General features: G+C 45.3%; 1 protein-coding gene across 1 annotated transcript in view; it reads left to right on the forward strand.

Moving 5' to 3' along the window:
* LOC119405721 (transforming growth factor-beta receptor-associated protein 1) overlaps nt 1-19,125 on the forward strand; it is a 38,648-nt gene that overhangs the window by 7,836 nt on the left and 11,687 nt on the right. Inside the window, exons 5-12 of the mRNA XM_037672560.2 lie at nt 1,303-1,389; nt 2,021-2,122; nt 4,806-4,940; nt 8,801-8,961; nt 10,404-10,536; nt 14,271-14,366; nt 16,994-17,098; nt 18,632-18,817. Of these exons, the coding sequence (XP_037528488.1) occupies nt 1,303-1,389; nt 2,021-2,122; nt 4,806-4,940; nt 8,801-8,961; nt 10,404-10,536; nt 14,271-14,366; nt 16,994-17,098; nt 18,632-18,817 (1,005 nt within the window). The remainder of the gene's footprint in view (nt 1-1,302; nt 1,390-2,020; nt 2,123-4,805; nt 4,941-8,800; nt 8,962-10,403; nt 10,537-14,270; nt 14,367-16,993; nt 17,099-18,631; nt 18,818-19,125) is intronic.

Consider the following 19,125-nt stretch of genomic DNA (forward strand, 5'->3'; position numbering starts at 1 on the left):
TTTTTCTCGTCAGTCAAAACATGCTTTTCAAAAGCAAAATTTTCAATATCAAGTTGGAAAAAAATAAACATTTTAGACGGAAAAACTCTCAAAAAACGAAACGGTCAAGGGGTTAATCGGTGTTCTTGTGCTTTGAGTTGTCGATTTATTCTCTCTCATGCTGCTACACTTGAGCCTTGATATAACGAATATGGATGTAATGAATTATCGTTCATAACGAAGTAAATGAGAAGTACCATTTCCAATAAAGCGGCGGTATGAAATATATGCTTATAATAAATTATCGGATACAAGTAAGCTATTTTTATGTAAAATGTACTTGGATACGACGAGGCGCGCTGCTGTATCTGTAACTGTATCTGCTAGCCTTCTGGTTAGATCAGATGATAGAATGACCCATGGAAGTAAACAGCGCAAAAATCAAGACGACGCACACAGGAAGAAGAGACAAGAACAGGCGCTGACTTTCAACTAAGCTTCTTTAATCAGGAGTTCCAGAAAGGGGTTCCATTCCAGAAAGGGGTTGGTCCCAATGTTGTAATCGCGGACCCAGGCAAATTTTTCGTCAACTGGGAAGCTTTCTTTTTTGAGTAGTCAGTATAATGTTCCCATGTAGCTTCGTGCTAAAAATGGGCAGGTACCAATTTTTCTCTTTCGTGAAACTTACTGCACCTTGCAGGCTTTCACCGGAGTAATTTTTCACAATTCTCGCCCTTGTTTTACATTGCTAATGACATTGTTTTACATTGCTAATTGCTTTCACTAGTCACAAAATGGTGGAACGGGCCAGTCACTCAGTTTGCATCATGAAGGATTTCACAGCTGGCATACGTGAAGTGTCGGTAGTAATTTAGATTTTTACTATTCTTCACACGTCTCACTTGTGATGTGTCTATCTAATGTCCCCAAATATTTATTGCTATGTTATCAGGCTATGCTTTTGCATCTGCAAGCATTATGCTCACCAGGGAATGTCACATTGATTCGTAAGGGACGCTCAAAGCTTTCCCTTTACTTTCTTGGAAGGTGGTGCCACTATATCTTCAGATGTCACGTGATCTCTTTGTTCAAGCCAGGCTGTGCTTGTGTATTTAGTGTTATGGAAGTCTTAGCCTGTTCCACAGGGCACTCTCATCTCTTAACTCTCAGTCAGCCGCTCTATTAAGCTAAATTCGTCTGAACTCTCTCGAATTGAACTAAAAAAGAGGAAGCACCTCAGTTTTCAAATGCATGGCTTACACTGGCACATATGGGATACCCGTTTGTCGCTAAACTTTTTCGTGGGCCACCAACATCTTGCAGATCCTTGCCCCACTGTCGAAGTTGAAAGGCATCTCTGCATTCTGCATCAACGAAAACCCCACACGTCACGACCCATTCTCCATTCAGGTGAGCATCTCCACTGGGAGGATAAGCACATGCACAGGTGTCAGATTTTACTATTTTATCATTAAGTGCCAGGTTTCTTGGGTTTGTTTACAGTTGTCATGGTGGCACTGATTTTTAAACTATTTTTTTACTTCTAACTTATTTAGAGTAACATTGATAAAAAAAAATAAAATAGTGCTATTGAAATTAATTTTGAGCCTGCTTCTCCCAGCATCACCGGAAGCAGCCTGAAATCGGAATTGCTTTTGTTGAAATTGTAGTCAAATTTCAGTAGAAACAACCTCGAAATAAACCGCATGCATGAAGCATGTGGTTATGTTTTTTGCATCTTCGAAAAAGATGTCTCGATACCCCTCCACTCATGGCTGTTGCGATACACAGTAGCACATGTCATATCTTTTGGGTGTCATAATTCTTATCATATATTCTCATAATTATTACACTACAGTTAAAAAACAGCAACAAGATAATGTCCCTTATGCTTTTCTTGGCTTAATTGTCTGTTGGATTTATTAGGCTGTGCTTATTCGTCTAACAAACATGACCTGAGCGTTAGTCTGTTGTTGAGTTCAACCTCTCAGCTGCTACAGGGCAGATGATGTAGTATCAAGCACCTCCACTCATGATGCAGGTGTGTGCTGCCAAGAGAAAACAGCTGCAGCTCTATGCTGTCACTGAGAACAAGGTGGCTCACCAGAGCGACATCTCCCTGTCCGAGCACCCCCTAGCCTTGGTGAGCAGATGCAACGACATTAAGGGGAGACGTGGGTCTTAAAGAGGCCCTGCAACACTTTTTAAAACAATCAACGAATGGCTTCATTAAAGGAGGTGATTGCCTCGCGAATCAACTGCCGCAAGAATTTTTAGAATCCATCAAGTAAGAGCGGGGTTACAAGGATTTTTCGCACGCCTTAAAGGGACACTAAAGAGAAACAATGAATTGGTTTAGATTGATAAATTGTAGGGGTGTGCGAATATTCGAAATTTCGAATATTTTTCGAATAGTGGTTGCTATTTTATTCGATTCGCACTGGAATTTTACTATTCGAACTATTCGAACTTCCCAAAAACAAATACAGTCAAATTCCGATTGAAAGAGACCCCTTCAAGTTTTTAATATGCTTCACCTCATTACACTCTCGTATTGCGGCAAAGCTGCCTTTCAAGCTCCGTTACGGTCGAACTTTGCCAAGAGACAGTCAACGTCCGATTGGAAGTGGTCCCTAGATTTTCGATATGCTTCACATCATCACACCCAGGTATTGCGGCAAAGCTGCCTTTCAAGCTCCGTTATGGTCGAACTTTGTCAAGACACAATCAACGTCCGATTGGAAGTGGTCCCTAAATTTTTCAATATGCTTCACCTCATCACACCGCAATATTGCGGCAAAGCTGCCTTTCAAGCACCGCTGCGGTCGCACGTGTAAAACGCTGGTTCCAACATGGAAATGAAAGATGTGGCAGAGGTGGGGGCTCAATTAAAGCTGTTTTGGACCTGAAATTTGGGCACGAAGTCCGAAAAATCGGAAGCCGAAGCTTTTTAGCATCCAAAGTTTCAGATGTTCTTATATATCGACGTCTACTAGGCAGATTTGGAACTTCGGATTTGAAGGGAGCACACCCTTCTCTGCCACATCAGTTGGGCTTCCACAGAAGTTGAAAGAGGAGGCGAGGCTGAGGAAATGGCATCTTTGCCTATCACGTGTAAGGTGTTGTCGGCAACACTTTGGTTGCACCAAATCATGTACATAAATAGAATTCAGCCTCTACATTGCCTCATTCTTCATAAGACAACTATGAAACACCACCCCACCAGTGCTTCATCAACCCAGCGAAAAGAAACACTTTCATGTTGCTATCTCATAAAAATATGCTTAGGAATCCTCTCTAACTTTTTTCTGCAATTTCGCTTCGAAGTATTCGAAAAATATTCTAGAAATATTCGAGAAATATTCGAATTCGCTTCGCACCCAAAATTTTGCTATTCGCACAGCTCTAATAAATTGTGCTCTGAGAAGTGTAATGTTGTTAATTTTGCCCTCATAAGTTTATTAATAGAGGAGAAAACCAAGTTCAAAGTTTCATTTTTAAATTTTGCACCGAAATCTTCCCGCGTGACGTCACGGATTTCAAATTCTATTTATCATATTTTGCCGCCATTGGCTCAACAAAATTACCCCAAACTTGGTATGTTAAGTTGATGGCCCCCTCAGAGGGCAATGTACTCCATTTTTACCGATTGGGAACTACGTAGTCCCTAGTAGGCGCCGTCAAAACATGGGACGTCATGGCGAATGGTGCGGAAACTTCTAGGTGGCATCGCCACCCACATTTTGTTTTTGCGCGTTTTCTCGCTTATTAAGCGTCTTCTTGCAGCAAGCGTGGTGCTTTTGGCATCGTGAAAGAGTACTTTACTAAAATGAGACAAATCGTTTTGATCTTTAGTGTCCCTTTAAGCACTTTCTCTCTCCTTTCATACCAGCGAGTGTGCTGAAAGCTACGCAGAGGGGGGATGACAAGGCGGCAAGGAGCTACGTCCGTTCGTCGGCCCACATCACGACCTTCAGCAGTTTCTTTTCTTTTTTTTCTTCGAACGCGTGGCTTACTTTCAGTGTGATCGCGAGTGCACGCACGGGCACATGGCATCATCCCACGGCGGCTGCGGTAACTACATATGCAGCTCACGATGCATAGCCAATTGCCATGGCCTATGGGTTTGTGGCGTGGTTATTTGAGTTTATGGCATCATTTGTCAAGAGAAGATCGAGTGATTTCTAGCTGACTTCGAAAATGAATCGTAAATTCCAGGCCACGTGCTCCGCTATAATGTTTGGCTCACATGATCTCAGGAGCCTCGACTACCGATTGGTAGCGTATTCTGACCATGCTGAAAAGGTGTTGCAGGGCCTCTTTAAATTTTTTTATTAGTTGGGTGAACTGAATGAAGTTTAATATGCTTATACAGATATTTTTCTGCAGATTCTAATTTCCTAAGTAGATTTTTATTAGCTGCATTAGAACAAAATATATGCAATTTGTAAAATATGTATTTAGCCTATTCCTTTTGGGGCTTTTCGGCATCTTTGCTTTGTCGAACACAAAACAAAGTAATTGGCAAGATTGCCAGAGATCTAACGCTCTGAAGTTTTATTATGTGCTGTTGTGGTCATGTGTTGAGTTTTATCGTGGATATGTGCCAATACGCCCAATTGCATATCCTAAAAAGTGCATGTCGTATACCGAAGGAAATTACCCACACGTGCTTAACAACAACAACAAACTGTTTCCCTCCTCTGTAATAACAACAAACTGTTTCCCTCCTCTTGTGTCTGTGTGCCTAAGTTCTTTTGGCATTTGAAGTATTGCCGACTCTTTCGTCGTGCGGGACATTGGGCCAATGCCAATCATCTTTGCAGGCTATGGACGGAGACTACATTTGCGTTGCCACGGCAACTCAGTACCTGGTTGCCTGCTGCAGCACTGGCCATGTTCAAAACCTGGTGCCGTACGATAGTGAGCTAACCGTGCCGTTCGTCAAGAGAATCGCCAAGGTGGGTTCGCCGTTTGATGTGCACAGGCAGGGCCAGTAGGTTTTCTTATTGGTTGCTTTCTGTCAGGTTCTGCATCAAACTTAAACAGCTTGTAATTCCAGTTATTCTAAATGAACCTTGTAATGCTGATACTGCTTGTAAATGTGTGCCTAAAGCCAGCATTAGAGTGATGGCTCAGAGAAACGCCAGGCCTGCGTGAAACACGCAGCATAGTCACAGTGAAAGCTGGAGGAGCGGCCTTTCTAGAGCGCATTGTAAACTTTCTTGGGGCAACTACTACAAGTGCACAGTTGAAGGAAAAGCTGGGCTAGTTGGAACGCATGCATGATTGATGCAGCGCTAAAGACGAAGATGAAAGGAACACAGAGTGCACAGTTGTTTACCCATTTCGTGTTTTCGAAATAAATCTTTCAGTTGCGAGACAGCACTCGTCCTGTGCACTCTGTGTTCCTTTCGTCTTCGTCTTTAGCGCTGCATCAGTCATGAAGTACACAGTTGCAAGGTACCAGTGTTGCAAAGTTGCCACTCCGGAATTGGAATGAATCCGGAATCGTTTCATATTTTTGCGACCCCTGAATGGAATGGGTATGGAATGGGGACAACGCTTGAAGGAATGGAATGGTAATGGAATTAAGCACATTTTGCACGGAATGGAATGGGAATGGAATTACGACTTTTTCTGAAAACAGAGCATGTTTTCGTCTAAGCGCTGTTTTTCAAACTTCACAAACATTAGTAAGCCGGAGCCTTGAATTTAACAATAAAGCGGTATTTTTTAAATGGCTTGGCCGATTACAAGCACGGTACATTTATATAATGTGGATTGTTTTTCCCTTGGTGGCGCCCCAGCCGCCTGCTGTCTCGCCACCCTTCACTTCTTTGTTTTTTCTTCTGTCGCCGTCCGCAACTCAGACACATATTCGAAAAAGCGCTTCTCTAAGTTGTGATACGTATTGACGCTGGCGCGATGCTTGTGTTCACTGCAAGCTTTCGTATGCCAGCTTGCGGGCCGTCTCACCTCATACCGTCTCAGCTACTATCCCTCGACCTTGGTAACGTGTACTGCGTACTTTTGCAGCTCTTAATACATCTGATGACATCATCTTTATGGGGCGTTCATTCTTAACTCGATGAAACTATCAAGATGCCTTTCCTACGTTGAGGAATTACAGGAATGGAATGGAACTGCCCGGCCATTCCTGGAGTGGGAATGGGGTAAGTTTTTTCATTCCTAGGAATTGAAAGGAATGGAATTGCGGCAAGTTCTAATTCCCCGGAATGGAATGGAATGGAGGCGCCCATTCCACAACACTGCAAGGTACCCACTACGGCATAAATCGTCATAATTTTGCTAAATAGTGAAGTACCCACTATGCCATTATTCATCATTCTGCGGGGAAGCGAAGTACCTGCGACTCGTCTGTAAGGCATTACGTGCGCTTCATTGATGCTGTGACTGATGATGATGGAGGATTATAGCTGAGCCCTTTGTAACGAGTGGGAAGCACTCAACGACCCACTTGGTTCGTAATGCGCATCGTGTGACGCCTGGTTGTTATTTGACTCTTCTACCACGCTATATTACGTTTGCTAGCGGGATTACTTGCGTGGCATGGCGCCTGTAAATGGTATTTTTGCGAAGCGGTTTCAAGCACCAGCTTGGCTTTGTGGTAGAACACTCGACTGCCGGGCAGAGGGCCTGAGTTCAAATCCCGCTCGATCCTGGATATCTTTTGTCATTGTGCACGGTACCAATTATGGACACTGGTGATGGCAACGGCGGCAGACAGCTATGCCACCGCAATCATGGCCTGGTACCACCTGGCAATTTTCGTATTGGCAGCCTGTTGACTACACTTTTGGAATCCCTGACAGCTGCTCAGTGATAAACGTTTTGCACAGTTTTCATGGGTCTGTCTTTGTGTAACAGATCTAATATGTAATTTCACGTGTAATCTTAGTTTAGTTGCACAGATGCATTGCAGCAGCAGCTGCACCTAACAGGGTGCAACTGTTTCAGCGTTTCATACTCAGTCATGGACCGACTAGCTCACCAACGTGTTTCATTGTTTAACACTTTCGTGACCATGAAAAAAATTGGTTGTTTTTGGGTAGTCCCAGGAAATATCTTTTTTTCCTGCAACAGAAAATGATTTATGCTAAAGTGTAGAGTATCAAATGATAGAGGAAAAATTGGTTTTTCCAACAGTATTCATTTGAAACAACAGATTTATTACGAATATTACTAAAAAATTATAAAAAGAAATGTAAGAAAAAGAAGAAAAAATTGGCAGAAACATCAATGCTACTGCGCACAACGTAAACATAAAAAAATATCGAAATGTGCACTTTGATTACAAGGCCTTATAGAATAATACTGCAAATATAAACTCTGTTAGTACAAAAGTTATTCACATACATACAAAAATATAAGCACTTGTGCCTATCATGCCACCCCGCAAAGCAGTTTCTCGACGCGGTGAAACAAAGGTTGGCTGCACATGTTTTGCATGAAACATTTGTTTTCTGCTCAACTTTACTTTCTTTGTAGCATATCTTGCAGTTCCAGTATTTTTCAGCTTTTTGTGGTTGGTGCTGAGGAGGTTTGCGCCTTCCTGTGTATACGTTGAAATGAACAGTGTACCCCATTTCCGAATCTGGCGAAATTTATTATTTCTATCTTCATTTAACCACTTTGTAGCTCATGTGCTGCCGAATACCAGACTGACCTTTAGACTTCACCATTCTCTCATCCATGGAAAGGTTCCGACGTGGTTGAAAAAATTGTGCGTTCATGTGTTGAATCGAAAAATTGAATCATTCATGTGTTGCAGTAGAGAAGGCACTCGGTGAAACTTTTGTGGGATGTGATGGTCGTGTTCTCCAGATCAGACACACTCAGCAAGGCTAGCAACACCTTGAACTGTTTCCTTGGCATCACTGATGGTAGGAGAAGGCCTGAAAATATGTGTCGATTCCAATAGCAATGCAAGTGCAGGACTAGGGCAATTCCCATATACACCAGAAGTCCGATGAACTTGCGCATCTCCTCCTCAGTGACCTCCCTCCAGGATCCGTCCATCTCACTGTACGTTGACTTTTCGAAAATATGCATCTACGCATAATTATTTGTGTGGTTGCATATCTCTCTGATGAATAACAACACGAAGAAATCGACGGCTCCGACAAACTGCCGTGTGGCACTTTGGAGAGCTAGGTCAAGGTCCACTCCGGGCCGTCTCACGGATAGAACTCCACTCTTTGTGCAGCCAAACGGTCTTGCCCGAACGAAGTTGACACCTTGCAGCTAAGAGCTGTGCCCTTTGGAACACGCCAGATATGTTAACATCAACATGCGGTAGCGATAAAACGGCCTGAAGAGGAAGCGAAACTTACCGGCAGATACCTGCTGACATTCCAGTTAGGTTTGATGCACTTTCACCGCCTGTACTGAAGTCTGACGAATCAAAGTCGTCTTCCGTGTTTGTGCTGCTACCATCATCCAGAGATTCCAGCTCAGATTCATTGGAATCTGTCAAAATTCATCATTCCCGTGGAGCATTGGTGAGTGACGTCGATGTGATAACCGAAACCGCGAGCGCTTGCCTCCCCGACTTTGAAGGAGCTTTAAAAATCCCCCTGCGGTGGAAAACAGGAACTTGGAAGCGAAACTGATAAAATACTTCCTATTTTACCCTTTGGATGGTGCTAACTGTCCAGAAGCACTCTGGGAGTGCCAAAATTTTAATTTGTATTCATCAATAACATGTACTGTTGATGAGAATAGGCGTGTTCACGAAAGTGTTGAACCTGCGAGTACTAACCGACTTACCGAGCAGCACGTTGCGTACTAAATCCAGGGCGAGTTTCTGCTCAACGGCCCCAGTGACTTGGGCATCTTTGCAACGAGCTCGGGTGTGTCGCAGCGACCTCCTCTGCCCTGGAGCACGAGCGTTTCTGCAGTGGCCTACGCCCACCCGTACATCGTCTGCCTTTCCGAAGACTACGTCACAGTGTACAGGTGCGCTTCTTACTCCTATTGCTGTTGTGTTGTGCACCTTACTCCTATTGGTGTTATCTTGTGTGACAAGGACGAGTGCTAGATATGACCAGCACTTGTCGTTTTTGTTCCATCCATGTGTTTCTTGCTCAGCAGTATCTCTTAAATATGTACCAACACGCCTGACTCACCTCTTTAATAGCTGCTAACCATGTGTTATGTATCATCGATTGTGCTAACCTTATGTCATGCTTACCTTATCTGCATAATGCTGATGTTATCTGTCATAGCGCTAACCTTACGTTGGTACTACAGTTATTATTTTTATCGTGTTATAGAGCAGCCGCAGCAAGTGGCTACAGTCTTTTAGTTCAAACGAACTCCGAGTCAGTGGGACATTGCTACTGCGGTACAACAGATACCATCTCCATTGTTATTATGTTAGGATTTAGTTGTCTTATTTATTACGGTGTTTAACCCATTGCAACATGCATTATGATCGATCTTCCATAAATGTGCAATATTTGCAGTTTGATGCCAAGGTACTGGAGACTCAATGTAAAGCAAGTGGGAATGCTTTAGTGAACTACAGTGTGTTTCATAGCAATTGACTTCAATTACAGTATAATTACCTAATTACTGTGCAGTTAGCCGTGCCATATTTTTTCATAAAATGAACTCATTTAGCCACTCAAATTGCATCCAATAGTTATCTGCTGATGGCAAGCATTCACAAAAAATATTTAAGAATATTATGAAATTCCTGCTGAAACGCGCAACGTGGAGCATCTTGTTAAATAGGATACAGCCTTCACCAAAAGGATTGTTTGTAGCAAGGTATTTCACCGCAAGTAATATATAAGAACTTTAGGTTACAGGAATGTTTCATTTACCATTAGCTCAGTGTTAGTTGTCTCTTTATTTCCACTAGTGCACCGAAATGGCAAAAGTAAGTCACGTGTATAAACGTACACGCCGTGTCACTACGGGTTATGGAACTTATGTACTATGTATACATTTATATCACCTTTAGTGGCATTGTGTATGCATGTAAATGCGTACTACACTATAGCCTAATTATAACAAAGTCACATCTGACATAGAAATAACTTTGTTATATCCAAAAATTCGTTATAAACATGTATTCACAACACTGTTTCAAATGACAGGACTATTTTTCATTTACTTCATTATAACCGATAATTCGTTATACACTTAAACCTCATTATAACAAAGTGTCATCTGACACGAAAATAAATTCGTTATGTCTAAACGTTCTTTATAAACGTATATTTGTAACACTGTATCTATGACAAGACTATTCTTCATTTACTTCGTTAGAACTGATAATTCGTTATATCCATGTTCGTTATATTGAGGTTTGAGTGTATGTGTATTTTTATGCCCTAGTGCATGCGCCTATGGGAGTAATGGTAAGCCTTCTTGGGCCCTTGTTGTCACAGCATTTTCGACCAGCAGCCCAAGCAGCGGGTCCCCTTTATCAATGGCACCTTCCTGGACAACTTTGAGGGCAAGCTGCTTCTGGCTGGACGAGACACACTCTTCGTGCTGCAGCCAGTGCCATGGGAGGCACAGGTGAGCGGGTGCTATCCACTCTCACAGAGCAGCTGTATGTGGCTTTCGTAGAAATCACTGTTGCATGGCAGCAACATCAGATACGGTGACAAGGCCGGGTTAACATTGAACTATCTACAGTCATATCATAATACGTGTAAGACGCATACAGTGAAACCTCGGTGATACGAATCTCATGGGACCACCAAAAATATTCGTATCATCCGAAATTCGTATCACCAGAAAGCATGGAGAATTAGCATACGACAAAAGAGAGCTGGCATACATTTTCATTTATTGTTTTTCAGGGCCGCAGCAACGTCAGGAAGAACCCTGAATTATAAGTTTTTAGATGCCGCCAATCATACCAACACTCGTAAATATACGGCTCGTACGCGCGTATTTAATTTATGAACCAGGTGCGTTGTGACGCGCGACAGCAGTAGCCCCTTCCAAATTTTAGTTTGCTTTTTTTTGCATGACAGGGGAGTACTGCAGCGAAAGTAACAAAAGACGCGCTTTGACGTGATGGAACATAAGGCCACAATATTATAGAACCATGGTCCTGTGTTATGATTTTCTTATCACGGAGGTGTTGGGGATGTTTTTTGGGAGTTTTACGGCCGGGCCCGCACAAGTGCGACCTCAACAATCGCGGATGTTGACGTTGTGAGGCCTGACTCCTTTGCCAAGATCGTCCTCGCCTTCTTTCAGTCCTAGTCGACCTTTCATAGGATGTCTGATACACGAGGCAGGCACGTGTGAACACAGTACAACGACAGCAGCCCACGTCGACGTGTTAGAAAAAAACAGCATGGCGCTAATGTCCTCTGTAAGCTAAACGCGAAGGCACACGGAGGTACATAAGAGCCTCAAAGATTCGCGCACACAGTCTTGGAGGCGGTGACGCGTCTCTGAAGCTTTATTCTGACCGTAAGAAAAGTGTTCTTACACCGTCATTTTGGCGGTGCGGCGCGCATGTCCACGCCTGCGTTCCTGCGCTTGCACTTGCTTGGCGCGTCTTCCGTGACAGCACGGACAGCACCTCTTTGTACCTGGGCGGTAGCGTACGTTCGTGTCACACGTCGCTGGGTGAAAATCGGTTCGCAGCAACCGTACTCCACTACACTGCAGGCCAATGGGCCTCGGCCGGGACAAACGAAAAATTTGTATCACCCCGAAATTCGTATGAGCTGTGATCATATCACCGAGGTTTCACTGTATAACAAATTTCATGACCGAAGAAAGTAACTCTAAGATATTTATTACCGATGCAGTATATCAGCCTGAATGCCCACTACGGTGGTCTAGTGGTTATGGTGCTTGACTGCTGACCCGAAGGTCGTGGGATCGAATCCCGGCCCGCGTTTTGATGGAAGCGAAATGCAAAAAGGCGAAAAGCTATTTAATGCAGCTTTTTCCCCCTGTCTCAACCACTTACTGTGTAACTGTTTGTGGTAAATAAACTCAAGCTCAAATGCTAGAGGCCCGTGTGCTTAAACTTAGGTGTACATTAAAGAACCCCAGGTGGTCGAAATTCCAAGAGCCCTCCACTGCGGCGTCTCTCATAATCATATTGTGGTTTTGGGAGGTAAAACCCCAACAATTATTATTCTCAGCTTGGATATGCTTAATGAAATGTAGTATTTAATGATATCGTTCTTGTGTCAGGTATGACATCGTTGAAACGAAATTCAGCATGCGATGTTTACATTTTCCCAGAAGGATAGACTGTTGGGCGAGTTGGTAATTCATTCTGGAAACAAATAGCACAAAAAAGAAACGTGGGACTAGTAGAAGAAAGCAACAGGACAAGCGCGTACTAACAACTGAACCGTTATTAAAAAACGGATCTTTTTATACCAAGCAAACCACACATTCACCACGCACAAAACTCAAACCTCAGATGTGCGCATCCAGATACCCTATCTCAACTTTGTTCAAAGCTATTTGTTTCCAGAATTACATTTTCCCTGGAACCAAGCTTACAATGGGTTCATATTGTCACGTTTAATACAAAGGCGACGTGCACAAGGCGGCGATACAAGGCCCCAAGTCCCGAACGGGGTCGGCACAGCTCAGCCAAAACAAAGGCACGTGCGCGAGAGCTACTGCGTCTTCGTCTGCCTCTTTCTCGCTGGCATATTAAGCGCGTGGCATTGCCCCTCCTCCCGCAGGAGCATCGCCTCGATGCTCAACGAAGCATTCACGGTAAACATAAACGAAAACCTAATGTCATCAATGTCACAATGTGTAGTACGGTTTTAACCGCACCACGTGCACAATCTCGGGTCGTGGCTGTCGGCGTCGTGGTGATTGGCTTCCGTCCGGAAGGACTTCGTAGTTGACGTCGCTCACTCGTCGTAGCACTTTGTAAGGGCCGAAATACCGACTGAGAAGCTTTTCAGAAAGACCTTTGCGGCGCACGGGGGTCCATACCAACACTTGGTCACCCGGTTGGTAATCGACTTGTCTGTGGCGGAGGTTGTAGCGCCGTGTGTCGACGTCCTGTTGTTTCTTGATGTTCACGCGGGCCAGTTGGCGTGCTTCCTCGGCTCGTTGCACAAAACACTCAGCATCTTCGTCAAGATTGTCGATGTTGTCAATGTCGCAGGGGAGCATTGCATCCAACATCGTCTGAACATCACGACCGTATAGGAGACGAAACGGCGTGAAGCGTGCGGTCTCTTGCGTAGCGGTATTGTACGCGAATGTTACGTAAGGCAGCACCTCATCCCACGTCTTGTGCTGTACGTCTATGTACATAGACAGCATATCAGTTATCGTTTTGTTCAGCCTTTCGGTCAATCCGTTTGTCTGTGGGTGATAGGCTGTTGTCTTGCGATGCGTGGTGCAACTTAGCTGAAAAACCTGCTCAAGGAGCCTTGCCGTAAACGCCGTTCCTCGGTCTGTGATAACGCAGGATGGAGCGCCGTGGCGTAGTACAACGCTCTCTGTGAAAAACTGAGCGACTTCGGAAGCTGTGCCTTTGGGAAGAGCCTTCGTTTCAGCGTAGCGAGTTAAATAATCTGTAGCGACGATTATCCACTTGTTTCCCGAAGACGACAAGGGAAACGGGCCCAGGAGGTCCATGCCGACTTGATCGAAGGGTGTTCTGGGTGGCTGGATAGGGTTAAGTAACCCCGCAGGCTTAACAGATGGGACTTTCGGCGCTGGCATTCGCGGCAGGCTTGAACGTATTGTTTAACGCAAGCGGCAAGTTTCGGCCAGTAGTATGACTTGCGTACCCTAGCGAGGGTTCGGGTGATGCCCAGGTGGCCAGATGAAGGTTCGTCGTGGCAGGCAAATAGAATTTCGTCACGAAGCCCTGCTGGAACGACCAATAGATAAGTTTTGTTGCTGGCAGCAGCGTTCTTCTTGTACAACACGCCCTGTCGCAAACAAAAGGATGACAATCCGCGGGCGATATTCGGGGGCAGAGATACGTTGCGGCCTTCTAGATGTTCCATTATAGGTCGCAATCCAGCGTCTGCTCGCTGCCGTGTAGCTAAGTCTGTTGCATAGGTGAGATTACCCAGCACTTCCACCAATAAAATGTCACGTTTAATACAAAGGCGACATGCACAAGGCGGCGATACAAGGCCCCAAGTCCCGAACGGGGTCGGCACAGCACAGCCAAAACAAAGGCACTGGCGCGAGAGCTACTGCGTCTTCGTCTGCCTCTTTCTCGCTGGCATATTAAGCGCGTGGCAATATTAATGTGGTCGTTCTTGCTTGATTTTGTGCTCTCACAGGTGCAAGCACTTTTGGCGGACGAGAAAGTGGCGGAAGCACTGGAACTGGCGAGGCACTCGAACAAGACAGGACTGTCACACGAACAAAACAAAGAGGTTTGTACAATCCTGTAAGCTCGACAGAAAGCTGTCCTTTTAACAGTACATCTTAGTGCAGAGGTTTCGTAATTCCAGTGTGCAACGTTTGTGTGAATTAATCAATCTGAAAAAAAAAATCTAGGTGCAGCCTCTTAGTAACACACATGCTTCTAAAACAGTTCACTTCGAGCGATATCGAATGTAAGAACAGCACAAGAATTGAGGACTGGCAAAGAACACACACAACACTGACTTGGTTGTTGAAGTCAGTGTTGTATGTGTTATACTCTAGTCCTTGTTTCTTGCACTGTTCTTATACCGGTGTCGCACGGGCACTTTCGATCGCTATTAAGGCCAATCTGGATTAGGCTCGATCCGGATCAGGCGCTGCTACACGGCCACTTTTAATCATGATCAGACTTGATCGGAATCAAGGTGATCGCAATCAGCGTGTCATAATCACGACTGACGTATGCGCCAAGCTCAATACAGACTAATTTGGATCGTGTAACAGCGACCATTGTTGATCACGATCAAGAAAGACAATCCGGATTGGCCCTGATCACGATCAAAAGTGCGCTTGTGACACCGGTATTACATTTAATGCGACTTACGAACAAGCTCAAGTCTGCACCCTTCATGCTTTGTTTGCGTGAAGGGTGCAAACAAAAGAAAGAAAACTGCAGTGGGGCAAATTTACAAAAGGGCCATTTATGTATTACTGTTTGGATACAATAATGACAGCTTGCCGAAATGCAAGGTGCTTAGATTAGACATGCTTAAGTATTAAATACCCGTGACCTACTACGAAAGAATGCCAGGTGTTTATTTTCACGATGCTGAGCCTTGAGGCCTTGATAGTTCACAAAATGCGATCCAGAAGACCAAAACGCTTCCAACCAAATGAAAGAGAAAAGTTGTCCAGCTGACAACTACACAGAGCTACGAGGGAACACGAAACGAGTTTCTCAAAAAAGAAACTTCCACAGTGTAAGAAAAATTCGTCCTGATCGAGGGCAAATATAAAAAAAAATTATTGACAGAGGTACTACAGTCAAACCTCGTTAATACGTACCCGCTTTAAACGTACTAACGGTTAAAACGTAGTTGCGACGAATCCCCGACCGAGTGCCATAGAGCCCAATGCATTCGCTGACCGCTTAAGCCGTAGTGGTTCGCCATATGCCTACCGGTTAGTGCGTACCCTGCGTACCGTGATAACTTTTTGTGCCATAAAATTTTACTGTGCCGCTCAACTTCCCGACGTCAGAATGTGCCGCCAAAGGTCTTCCGTCTTTTTGAGAAGTGCGCAGATCAGTCGATCCCCGATTCCGACTTCCGCGCGATTGCGGCGACGCCTTTGCGGGTAAGCATCGGGAAAGAACGAAGGCGAGGTGGCGGCCACCGACAAACGCGCCGACATGACTTATCGCCGACAACCTTATCACAATAAGTATCTTCAGCTATCTGCTCGGGCAGGCGTGCGGCACAGCGCTACTTTTTAAGCCTACTGCACGCTTTTATTAGGCGACAACCTGAACGCGCTGGGCCACCGATCGCTGCCGCTTCGTTGTGCGCGGCCGTCTTCAAGGCTGAAGTTGAATTAATGGCACAAATGCTCGGGCAGGGTCGAAGAACTTCAGCCATGTACCAACTAGTCCGACAGCAAACGCTACTAAGCCGTCATCAGGCGCGCACCGCTTTGTAGAAGCGAAAGCAGATCGCTGTTGCGTAGTTAGCGTTGCGGGTCGTGGGCGCCGAGAAACCTCGCTGCATTGACGCTATCACACTAACGCACGTGTACGATACAGCAAGCGTAGCGCGGTTGTAACCATACTGCACGCTTTTTATTAGGCGACCACCACCCGCGCCTCCGTCCGTTGCCAGGACCGCTAGAGCATCGCGGAGTGCGCATCGCTTGCATGAAGCTCATCATCGCTGCGTTAACCGAACAAGCTACGCGCCGCATCTGTGCACGATCTGGAGCGAAGTGGGTACGAACAACATTCCCAGGATAAATGCGCGCGTGCGGCACGGCAAGCGGCCGAGTAGTGACGGCGTTAGCCGAGTAGGCGACGCGCTGCACGCAACTAGCCGGGAGACGATCGGCTCCACGCGGCGGTACCGCGTTTCACTGGAACTGTGTGTGTTTTCGTTTAGTAGCAGATCGCGGTTAGACACACGCACATATACCGCGGAAAGCATACACTGTCCGTTCTGTCGCTATGTCGGTCACTGCGTTGACCGCGTATCCCGGACCCTGCAATAGTTTCGAAATGCTCTTCGGCGTCGCCACTACGCGTTATCGGGCGGTCGTGCGAGTGTGCCAGGATCTTTTCCCCACTTTGGCAAAAAGAAAGAAAAGGCTTTGCGGTGGGTACTTTAGGCAATATTTGCTGTGGCACTCTATTTATTTGCTGGCGGCGATGGCGTACGCTAGGAGATGCAAATTTGTACTTGGTGTTTAATGCGTACTACCGTTTAGTGCGTAGTTATGCCACGTTCCCGGCAGGTACGTATTAACGAGGTTTCACTGTAACTAGGTTCCTGGAAGAAAAATGTTCTCTATAACATGCCGTGAAGTTAGGTTACATATCGCTACAGTAACTGTATAATAAATGCGCTTTGTCTCTATTGCATTACAGGTGTTGCAGAGGATACAACTGCAGGCGGGTTTCATCGAGTTCTCTAACTTACAATTCGCTGAAGCAGAAGAGCTTTTCCAGGAGGGGGGCCTGGACGTCAGAGAAGTGAGCAACTTGCATTTATCGCTACTAAGACACGGCTTTTGTTATGTGCATGATATTTAGGGATTATTGTGTCGTAGCTTCTATGCAGGACCCTGGTCCAGCAACTCACTTCAGCTTGTGTATCTTTTTTGATGGTTTTCATAAAATATTCGCAACATCATTTCCGGTAGATGTCCTCAGGCATTGAGGTCATGCACTGCTGTAGAGCCGTTGCACACTCTTATGCCGGGAGCTGCTTCCTCCCCAGGTTTGGGGAACTCCCCAATGATGGCGATGCTTCTTCCTCGGGGATGCGTAGCTTTCAAACAAACACTTTCATTTCCCATGGGGAGCTCATCACACTGCACGATGACAGTGTGATATGGTGATCATATAATATACTCTGCTTTCAGCGGACAGCCAGATTACTACCTCGTGCTACTACATCTTTACAGGTGAGGCAGGATCAGTACAATCAGCTAGAGATGACAGGTACCGAATCAGGTAGTGATGACAGTGCAGCTAGCGATGACAATGGTTAGCAGTCAGTCCCCATCCTACATTTTCTCTGCTTTGACAGACATCCGTCTGGCTGGGTGGAAGAATTCGTGATGCTGAACTGGCACCAGCCGCAGTTTAAAATGGTCTCAACATTTTGGGACCGGTTTGATCCCTTCCTCACAGATTGATTGCACCGGTCAAGGAAGTGGTGTTTTCTTGACCAATGCAGTCGACCCCTGAGGAAGGGACTGAACCGGTCCCGAAACATCAGGACCATCTTAACCCTGCAACACTTTTTCAGCGTGGTCAGAAAACGCTGCCACTCGACAGTCGAGGCTCCTGAGAACACTGGAGCCAATAATTATAGCGTAGCACGCAGCCTGGAATTTTCAATTAATTGTCGAAGTCAGCTAGAAATCGCTCCCTCTTCTTTCTACAAATGATGCCATATACCCAAATGACCGCACAATATACCCAAATTCACGGCCATTGGCTGATTTGAGCATTGCGGGCTGTGTAGTTACCGTGGCAGCCACGTGCCCGCGCTTGTGATCACACTGAAAGTAAGCCGCAGGTTCAAAGAAATAAAAGGAAAAGGTGCTCAAGGTCACGGCACGTGTGTGACGTTTCTACTTTTTCCCTTGACATCCGTCCCTGTTTAGCTTCCAGCACGCTCGTCCCAGCAGAGAAAAGACAAAGCACTTGAAGCGTTCGACAAATCTCTAACTCCGCTTATACTTGACGAATTCTAAAAATTTTTTGTGGCAGTTGATTTGTGAGGCAGTGAGCTCTTTTAATGAAGCCATTTGACGATTACTTGGAAAAGTGTTGAAGGGCCCCTTTAAAGTATGGCTGGTGCCAGTTCAGCCCCCTGTTGTTGTAGTACCCTGTTGAACCCTGTTGTTGTGGTAGGTGGTCCGCTGTACCAGGGAATGCTTAAAAACCAACCTAATTCAGTGACACATTTCACTCCTGTTGTGGCACTTCTCGTTTGGCGGTGCAGCAGAAGCAGCCGACTCATGCATTGCGTTCGTCTTTGTGCTCTGGTTGCAGCTGATCAGCCTCTACCCGGAGCTGCTGCCTGCTTCATCGGCTTTCGAGAGGGCGTTGCCCAAGTTGCACGACATCGATGATGTTGTGCAGATGTGCGAAGGTGATAAGGACAAAGTGGCCAAGTGTCACCATTTCCTGGCTTCCTACTTAGAGACTTCGAGGCAACTGTTTTCCGACTCCAGAATGGTACGACAAGCTGTGCCTCTCCTTTGCTTAGCTGTGCCTTTTGTCTTTGTTCGTTTGTTTAGGTGTTCATTGCTTGTTCTGTGCTCTCAAACTGAAACGTGCCATCATGATGTTCAGTGCAATGACGGCTATGCGCAATTGCTCGAGATAGCTGCATCATGTCGCTACGAATCTGGCTGCTAAAGGTAATGCTGGCCCTGATGTAAGTGTTCAAGTCAAAATTATGCCAGTATGACACTGTTATATGACACCCTAATTACTCCTAATCCTAATTACTGCAATCATCCTAATTACTACAAATAACATCG

This window comes from Rhipicephalus sanguineus, chromosome 9 (genome assembly GCF_013339695.2).
Source record: "Rhipicephalus sanguineus isolate Rsan-2018 chromosome 9, BIME_Rsan_1.4, whole genome shotgun sequence".
In the NCBI taxonomy this organism is placed as follows: domain Eukaryota; kingdom Metazoa; phylum Arthropoda; class Arachnida; order Ixodida; family Ixodidae; genus Rhipicephalus; species Rhipicephalus sanguineus.